Source organism: Buceros rhinoceros, unplaced genomic scaffold (genome assembly GCF_000710305.1).
Source record: "Buceros rhinoceros silvestris isolate BGI_N320 unplaced genomic scaffold, ASM71030v1 scaffold21012, whole genome shotgun sequence".
NCBI classification, from domain to species: Eukaryota; Metazoa; Chordata; class Aves; order Bucerotiformes; family Bucerotidae; genus Buceros; species Buceros rhinoceros.
The window spans coordinates 17393-26939 of NW_010399767.1; the positions used below are offsets into that span (position 1 = coordinate 17393).

Below are 9547 nucleotides of genomic sequence, written 5' to 3' on the forward strand. Positions count from 1 at the left end.
AGTACAGACAAAGGCCACGCAAATCGCGCCCCACAATAGGCTGTTGTTCCCGGTCCCTGGCCCTGTGAACTGTTCACCACCTCTCTTTCTGTCCCTGCAGTACTCTGGTTTCCAGCAGTCGGCTGACAGGTGTGTCATTTGCGGGCACTTGATCATGGACATGGTAAGTGATAATTGCTTTAGGAGGAAAAAATCCCACAGCTTTGTAGAAGCATCATCAAAAGGAAGATACCCGGGGCCGCCTGGTAGCGGCCGGGGCTCTGCCAAGTGGGAGCCGGGTGGCAGGAGGAACCTGCACTAAGCCTGTGTTGGATTTTCGTGGGGAAGCGAAGCTGGCAGCCTGCTGTGTGTGGCGCAGAGGCTTTGCCTGTTCCCCGTGCAGGCTGAAAAGCAGACCCTCCAGCTCTCCCATCCCGTTCTGGGCTTCCCTGGGCGGCATATTCACGACAGTTCCCGCTCAGAAGCGCCGAGGCTCTGCAGTGCTCCCTTGCTGCGGGGCATCAGCGTGGCTCTGCTGAGCCTGTCCTTCGTCTAATCGAGCTGTGGCTTCCTGCCTACCTTCAGGATGAAGCCGCTGTCTGGTTGCTGCTTTCTGTGGGTGCTGATGCTCTGGGGAACCAGTCTGACCCTGAGGATGTGATGCAGAGCTCAGCTCAGATCTGCCCGGGTCCTTGCAGCTGCATGGCCATGCTGCTGAAGCCGGAGCCTACGGCAGGCACGATCCATTGGAGATGTGCACGGAGTGGGTCACGGCTCAGAGGGGTCAGCAGCATGCCGTCGTCGCTGATTCAGAGGCAGACAAATTCATGACCACGTAGCTGGTGGTGTGAAACAACAGCTGAGCCAAGAAGTGAGGAGCTCTGGGCGGTTGGTTCACAGCACACATCCCAAGGGTTTCTGATGCTTGTCGTGAGCGAGCTTTGCTTGCACTGGGGAGCGTTAACATCGGGAAAGCTCTTTAATGCTCCAAGTCTGCTCCCTGGGCTGATGGACCACGGTATTCCAGCGGGTACCTGCTGCCCCAAAGCCAGCAGCTGAATTGCAGCTCTTGAGTTCGCTGTGGTTTCCGTAGCCTGGGTTACGTAGGAAGCCAGGCTAGCCTGGCTCTGCCAAACTAGGCAGAGCTCTCAGGGAGCTAAGGAATTGCGGGATCTTAGCAAGAGTATTTGTTCCGGCCTCTCATGTAAAGATGCATTTCCCCTTGCTGGCCTGCTGTGCTTGCCTCCTGACCCCGCTAAGTATTCCCTACCTGCTGGCTCCAGAAATGATTTTCTTTCCTGTAAAGTCTGCCACTTCTACCCTTTGTAATGCTAAATACCTAAGTGCTTTTCTCAGCCATGCTGCTAGTAGCATTTCTGTGGAACCAGGTGATACGATACACGTAGATTCCAGCTGCCCTTTCCATCCCTTTTAACCCATTTTTCAGATGAGCTGTCTGAAAAAAGACACAGCCCCGCTGACGGCTGTGCAGCGTTGTCTGGTGTGAGGCTGTGTGTTCGTTATTTTCGCCTTTATTGGCTGTTCACCTGCATTTTTCCTGTCTCTGGGTTTGTTGCAGATCCTGCAGGCGCTAGGGAAGTCGTATCATCCAGGCTGCTTCCGCTGCGTGGTCTGCAACGAGTGTCTGGACGGTGTGCCGTTCACCGTGGACTCCGAAAACAAAATCTACTGTGTCAGAGACTACCACAAGTAAGGACGACAGAAACAGCAGAGGTGCTCCAGTCCGCAAGCCTCCGGTTTAGCTTTTCAGCCAGTTAGGAAGCGCGGGTCGGTGAAATAGGGACGGGGTGAGAAGCTAGAGGTTTGAGGATGGGGCTAGACCCTAGAAATTCATGATGTCGCTCCCCGTCTCCTGCCGTTGACTCCTCTGTCACTCTGAGGAGGTCACTTAACCCCTGGGCTTCGGCTGCCCCTTGTGCAAAGCAGAGGTGGTGAGAAATGGTGCTGCTGAAGTGTTCGGTGACGGAAGCAACTTGTCTGCTCTAAAGTAAGAGTGGGAGTGCCTGTGGAAAACAGTGGCGTGAGCTGCTTTAGGAGCAGCCGAAGGGCTGAGTCTGGCTTCTAAAGAATCACCGCTGAACCTGCAAAGCACAGCTTTTGTCCAGCTCTAACTTAAACAACTGATAAATCCTCTTTAAAACTCCCTTCTCAGTTAGGCAGTGAAAGCACGATGGCTGTGCTCTCCGCCGGCTGTGCTAGAGGGGCAGGCGTTCCGAGGGCCCTTCTGGCTGGTGTCGCTCCCTGCTCTGTTTTCTGAGTGTGACGGGCTGCTCAGGCAGACCCGGAACAGTCCGGGGTTGGGCGCAGGCTGGAGTTGCCTCCGTGTGCCACCGTTGTTCAGAGCTGATGCCTATTTCCTTCCCATTTAATTTAATGTAATGTAATTATTTATTTCTCGTGTTCCTTGTGTGGTAAGGCCTTAAGGGACCGAACGCTCCTGTGGTATTGTCTCTTGAGGTCTCCTGCCCCAGGGCTGCCGCTCCTCTTGATCTCTTTTTCTGGGGCCGGGTTTCCTGCTTGGTTTCTCCTCATTCTCCCTTCCAAATCTCTCAGTAGCAGCCAAGAATTCTACAGCGGGTTTGGGTCTTTTCCTGGCACTAGGTATAAAATATAAGGTCTCTTTTCGCCTGATGGAGCGACGCGTGCCAAGCGTTGCTTCCAATCGATGCTAAAGCAGATTTATGATCTTGGGAAGCAAAGCTTTGCTGTGGTGAAGTTATTTACGGCTCCAGCTTTTCATCTGAGCGCCGAGGACACGCAGGACCCTCTCTTTTTATGCTGATCTGTAACTTGCCTTCAATGTCTCGTTGCTCTTGCAGAGTTCTAGCTCCGAAGTGTGCAGCGTGCGGACTCCCCATTCTGCCCTCTGAGGTGAGAGCCTTTCATTCCTCGCCCCCTCCGGGGAGGGAGCCTCAGGTCCGGGGTCCTGCTCTCTTTCACGCTTGACCCCATGTCAAGAGGAATGTCCTGGCAGCTGGGGAGAGATGATTGCTCTCTCCGGCGTGCAGCCTGTCGTCCTAAGCTGATACGCTCTTCTTGAGCTGTGACCCTTCTTTTGCTCACGAATGAAGCTTATCCTTGCTGGGCCAGGCTGCTTTTTCCACCTCCTGCAGGACTCTGCTGCTGCTGGTTTTATGCTTCACGCCTGGAGGACATGGGTCTTGGGCAAAACCAATTTAAAATGCCAAGAAACGTGATATATTGAAATTACCAAATCATTAATGCCCCAGTTGAGGCAGAGGTGGCTGTTACACGGAGAACATTTCGCACGTGTGATGTTAGGTTTTAAATGCTCTCTCTGGTCAGTCGATGACGAAGCTTTACTGTAAAGGCAACTGCAGCTGGCAGGAGGATTTGTGGTGCTCCGCCAGCAGCCCAGATGCAGTCCCTGAACATGCACCTCGTTGCGGGAAGCGATCCACAGAGCGCATGTGTCTGACCCTGCTGACATCCCTTTCCGTGTCTCTTTGGCTTGGATGCTGCAGGGGTCCGACGAGACCATCCGGGTTGTGTCCATGGACAAGGACTACCACGTGGAGTGTTACCACTGCGAGGTAGGTCAGCGGCTTCCTCAGGGAGAGGCCACTTAATAGCAACGACTGCCATTGCTTTTAAGATGGAAATAACTCTCCCACCATCCAGTGGCGGTAGATGAGCAATTCAGACCTTGCCCTGCATGACCCTTGCTATTGGTGGCTGGGAAATTTCCAGCCTGAGGACAAAACTTTCTGCAGCGATGTGTTTCAGCTGTGATTTCATTTGCTATCGCAAAGAGTTAAATACCACTTTTAGAGCTGGCAGTTTCTTTGTTAATGAAGGAAACGCAGTGACTTAGTGAGGTTCGTGCTGCCTTTCAGAAGCCTTGAGCTCCAGATCATGTTAGTGGATCTGATTTCCAAGTCAGATCGATCAGGAGTGCTGAGGCGGTGTAAGTTACCTGCCCTCCCACGGGAAGTGGATTGGGGCTGGAGAGAGGACATGGCTGCACCAAAAAAACCCCGGGAGACACCAGCTCGTACACCCCCCTTGGTCTCCGGGCAGGGCTTCCCAGAGAGCCTTCCAGCTTCTGTGCTGCAAATAGAAATAACTAGATGTCTCCTCTGGTCCTGCAGTGAAAGGACGCCTCAGCAGGCTGCTTCCATGTCAGTACAACTGTAATTAACGTAGCGTGAAGAGCTGGATCCTTCCCCAGAGTGTAAGGCGACACGAGCACGTTTAAAATGCATAGGGCTGCGCCTCGCCATGAGATAAAGCCTTATCGATGATGCTCCTTCAGACAAACTTGGCTGCCCCTCAAGGTGCCTGTGCCAGGCGCTCTCCTTCTCGTGGCACCTGCCTGGGAAGGAGCAGCTGGCCGGGTGTCTTCTGTCCTTGTCGCCGGGAGCCAGCCCCCGGGTGACGCGCGGCGGTGAACACACGCTCTAACAGTTTGCACGGCCTCGCTCCGCAGGACTGCGGGATGGAACTGAACGACGAAGACGGACATCGCTGTTACCCACTCGATGAACACTTGCTTTGTCACTCCTGTCATCTGAAACACATAGAGAACGGCACGAGCCCGGCGGCCGCCTACCAGCACCACTTTTAGCCGGCGTGGCCGACCTGGGGAAGGCGGGACAGGAGGCTGGTGACACGGTCTCCCTCTCCCCACCCTCAGCTGATGTCCTAAGCATGTTTTTGGCTGTTGGTGATGTTCCCGTAAAAGGAAACGAGAGATTTTTTGCTGGATTCCCAGAGTCTGTGTGCTTGTGAGTTCCGGCTCTGCCAAACCACGTCTACTTGACCAAGAATGCGGCGTGTTACCTGAACTGATGGGTTTCCTTCCACATGCCTTTTTCTGCTGTCTGGAGGCTCCTCTTGGCTCGTTTTGAAGATTCTTCAGTGAAAGCACAATTTGCTGTCATGCCTATGAACTCAGATGGTGCCATGCACTGTGGAAAAGGCAGCGGCTGCCTCACCTGCCTGCCGGGTCCGGCCCGCCAGCCTGCTGTTTCCTGACAAGCCCATTTCATCAGATTCCCTGAAGGGCATCAACTGTTAATAGCATTTTTAAGACACTGTCTCTCTCTTTTTATTAATTCTTTAGGAAAAGAAAGGGCTCTGGGCAAAGTGGTGCACTCAGACCTTCCGGTGAACAACCCCAGCTCCGCTGTCCAGCCTGGCTGTAAAAGCAGCGACTCTCCGAGCACAAACCAGGCGTGCTGGCTGGCAGCTGGACATCCCATTTCAGACAGAACCAAAACGGGAGGAAGCCAGACTAAGCTGCCGCGGTGACTGGGGCCCGGGCGATGCAGTCTGCTGTGTCAGAGTCTGGAGTGTGGATTGCGTTTGGGAAGGAAAGGTCAGAAAGTGAGGACGGGGGGACATCCATCCACATTCTGGCTTGCAGAGCGCGCTTTGGAAACAAGTTCTCCGTACACAGACACTCGCCTGGGTTTTCCAGTTTGTCCCCACGGCTTAGACCCCAGCCTGGCCCCTCCTTTCGTGGTATTTACCCAGCACAAAGTCATTTCATAATGGTGCTTACTTGGAGCTCTGGAAACAAGCTCGAGGTGGTTAGGAAGGCTTTGTTACGCTGGGATTTAGAGCCCAGCTCCACGACCTGTGCTCAGATGAGCAGGTTGGCATAAACAAGATTTCCTCCCTGCAGTAACAGCGGCTTATCTGAGCAAGGGGGCTAGAGAGTTTGGCCTGTACTTTCTGTGCTGCTGAGGAAGCAGAAAGGCACATCATTTCTCTTCTTGGTCAAAGAAATCTGCTCCCCCAGTATGTGTCAGATCTGTTTGTGCTCCTGCAGTGCGTGGTCTGTGGGTACCAGAGCTGTGCAGCCCCTCGTGTACAGGTACAAAGTTTTTGCTGAAGAAAAAGCTCTGAATTTCAAGCCTCAGGTGCGGTTGGGGGTCTTAGCCGCCCTTTCCAACATACTGTGTGGAAAACTAGGTGAAGCCTCGTGTACTTACACTGAAAGTGTAAATTTGGTGGAATGATGTTCCTGAAGATCTTTTTAGTGAGGGAACAACAGTGAATTAGCTGAGCAGTGGTACTGGCACCCCCGAAATGAGCCCATGCCGAGGACCTGGTATGGTTCAACCAAACCTCTTTCCCAGCAGGGTGGATGTAGCTAGGACAGGAGCTCGAACCTCACACCGCGTGGACGGGCTGCCTGGTGGTACACGGGGCCGGGTGGCAGCAAGCTGCCTGCCCGCCCTTGCTGATCAAGACTACGGCTCTCCTTCCTGAGTGGTGCCAGCATTTAACAGAGGCACAAACATCTGCTGAGAAACCAATGGAGCCCAGCAGCCTCTTAGCAGCCTCCTCCGTGTCTGTACTGCCTCAAGCAAGAGCTTCAGCCTGGAACTGCCCCAGCCTCGGGAGCTTGGTGGCGTCGGCATGGACGTCCATTGGGCTGGGAGACCATCCAGCCGTAAGCGCCTCCACTTGTTGCTGCTGCTCCTCCTCAGACTCTGGGCTGTCTGCACGGGCCGAGGTGGGAAATAACACCATTGGGGTAGTCCTGGGCAGGGGGTTCCTCTCCTTGAGCTTTGTTTGGCGGCCAGGTATCAAAAGTGGCTTCTGGAATTGAGCTGGAAACCACAGCCTTGGTCGCCTGTCACCCTGTCTGAGAGTCCAGCGCTCTGTGGCTCATGCTTCTGCTAGCGCTTGATTTTTAGAACACGTTTTGCAAAGATGTGAAAACACTAGTGGGACTGATAGTTTCTATTTAAGCCATGATTTAAACTACTGGCTCACTCTTGCAGCCTTCCCCATAACCCCAGAGCACGCAGGGCAGAAGGGAGGGGGGAGAAGGACCCTTTTCCCTCGTGGAAAGCCTGCAGGTGCCCAGTCGTGGGGAGCTGTCTCGCAGGAACCCCCTCAGCATCACCACAGAGTTTGGCCCCTGCTCCCACTCAGCATCTGGTTGTTCCTGACAGCCGTCCCGTGTCCCTCAGCGCTGGGGAAGTGGGGGCTGCCCTACTTTCGGTTCTGAGGTCCCGTATAAATCATTAAGTGCCAGTGCTCTCCTTTCCTGTGCTGACGAAGAGCTGGAAGCCACCGTGTGAAGCTCTTGAAAACGGAGCGTGTGACTTGGTGGGTGTGAAGCATCTCCCGCATTGCCCTGCTCCCCTGTATCCCCTGCACCACGTCATCTTCCGGAGTCTGAGTTCTTCTGAGCTCGTTATTCTGGGATTTGCTGTCCACGTGAACCCTCTCGTCTTTGTATTTACAGAGATGCTGTGAAAATTTAGTGCTAATCCCTCCCCCAGCGTGCGCTTCTGGCTGGTTTGGGGGTGAGGAACCCTTGAAGTGCCATTGTGCTGGTAATGAGTAACTAGTAATAGTTATTCAAATATATGCAAATCGTTATTCAAGTGAATTCCCTGAAACTTGCTTTCAGGAACCAGAGCTTAATAGATTTTTTTTTTTTTTTGGTTCAGATCACGCTGTTTGATTTTTATTGTTTAGAATGCAGAAACTGACTGAAACAGGGAGTTTTTGTGTAAAAGCTGGGGGAAGGCCCCAGCTATAGAAGCAACGGACGTTTCAGTATAATTTAAAGTGCAAGAAACACCTTTGATTTGGGAAACTGCTCTGATGTTAAAGACGGGGAACAGCGTTTTCAAACACTCTAGTGAGGAGGAGCGTTGGGTGAGGTGTCTGCAGGGATCACTGGGCACTCAGAACTACCAGAACTGAAAGAGATCAATTTTTGTTTGTTGTCTCCTGGCACTTGCAGGGGTTTAATAAGAAGCTGAAAGGTCTTTAAACGTTCTTCCAACCCAAGCTGTCTTGTGGTTCTACAAAGCCTCACTGGAGTTGGGATGGGATCCTGCAAGCTTGATTTTTCAGAGCTTTGGTTTTGGAAACGCTTGGAGCTTGCAGGGGTTGACCTTGGTGAGGAATCAGGTTAAAGCAAACAGCTCCTTGGTCTGGAAGTGGTGGAGTTTCCTCAGCATCGGTGTAATATGGCAGCCTCAAAGAGGGGAAAATGGGCTTCTAAGAGCTGCCATGGGTCTGGCTGGCTGCTCATAGAGAGGGGGAAACAGTAAATACTGTGCTGTGCCTCCTCCTTGTGCTGGTTTTTAGCACCGGGCAAATATTTCATCCGCATTGAACTTCAAGCGCGCAGAAAGTCCTGCTGGAACCAGTACAGCTGCGCCCGCACGTGAAAATCAATGTGTGTGTGTAGGGCAGCGCTGGATGAGGGCAGCGCTGGATGAGGGCAGCGTGGTTTTATCACAGACCAGGCGTGTCGCAGGGTGAATCTGTTGCCTTCAGAGGGCACTTTGACCAGCTGTCTGTGCAGGAACGTAAGGACAAGCTGACCCGGGCGTCACCCCCGGGGAAACGTCGCTGGGGTCCGGAGCTGTGGGCAGGGAGGGGCTGTGGCCAGGTACGTCCCCATCCTCTGAGGCCGAGTGGCTGCGTCACTGGGAGAAGCTGGGGGGGGGGGGGGGGGGGGGGGTTGCCGCGTTCCTCACACAGCATTTGTTCATTCATTTTCCTTTTCCTAAGGAGAGGCAAAATGAAGCTTTTCTGAGCAATAAAAACCCTCACCCCACTTTTTTCCAGGCGAGCCAGAAGCTCACTCCATCGGTAGCCTGCAAAGGCAAGATGGGAGAGGGGGAGAAACTGTCCCCAAGTGAAAAGGTGGCACAGAAGCCCCGAAGGCAGATGACAGGGATGCCCGTGGCCCTGGTTGTGGGATGACCACACTGCCCATCCCTGCGGGCACCGACCCTTGTCCCTGCGCAGCAGGTCTGGCGCAGGGCAAGTCGAGGACCTGGCATGGGCTGCGGCTTTCGGTGCCCGGAAAGCACATCCAGAGCCTGGCTGACGATACTGAATGGTACTAATCCTCCTGTTGATGTTTCCTTCAAAGCTCAGCTCCGGGAGAGAGCCTTTTCGGCCTTGTGCTGGTGTAGCTAACCTTGGCACCTGTGAACAAGCCCTCTCTTCTGCTGTGCTGCTCAATATTTATAAAGAGCGAGGGCGGCAGCGGGGGGTGAGGCCACTGCCCCCTTGTGATTTCAGCGATTAAAGACAATACCTGCCCCCTTGTGATTTCAGTGATTAAAGACAATACCGTACAGCAATGCTCGGTGTCCCGTCTTTCCTGGCATTATGATGATGGGCATCTCCCGGGTCCACGGGGAGGGAGTTACGCTGTGAAGTGATGGTTTCATTGAGTCATTTTGGTTGGACAAGACCTTTAAGATCATCGGGTCCAAGACTAAACCCAACACCACCAAGCTTCCCAACCTCTGCCTTCCTCCTGTCCCCCCGCACCAGTGGCTGAAGCAGGGACCGGCGAGGGGAACCTCCTCAGCGGGGCTCACGGGGGATTGATTCCCAGCCCTTCGCAGGCGGCTGGTGTTGGCTGCAGCCCCGGCAGAGTCCATCACACTCCGACATCCCTCTGGGGAGACCCGGGCTGAGGAGCTGGGAGGGAAGTGCTGCGGGTGGGGGGATGCTCCGCTCCCAGCACAGCCGTCTCATTCGCAGCGTCGGTGGGGTTCGGTTCTTAGAGGGCTTTGGGAAGGGTGTC

At 53.9% G+C, this 9547-nt stretch overlaps 1 protein-coding gene across 1 annotated transcript in view; it reads left to right on the top strand.

Moving 5' to 3' along the window:
* Nucleotides 1-4588, top strand: part of LIMD1 (LIM domains containing 1) — a 15328-nt gene extending 10740 nt beyond the window's left edge. The window contains exons 5-9 of the mRNA XM_010131619.1: nucleotides 101-163; nucleotides 1559-1689; nucleotides 2820-2871; nucleotides 3486-3554; nucleotides 4451-4588. Coding sequence (XP_010129921.1) covers nucleotides 101-163; nucleotides 1559-1689; nucleotides 2820-2871; nucleotides 3486-3554; nucleotides 4451-4588 — 453 coding nt within the window. The remainder of the gene's footprint in view (nucleotides 1-100; nucleotides 164-1558; nucleotides 1690-2819; nucleotides 2872-3485; nucleotides 3555-4450) is intronic.
* The last annotated feature ends 4959 nt before the right edge of the window (nucleotides 4589-9547 follow it).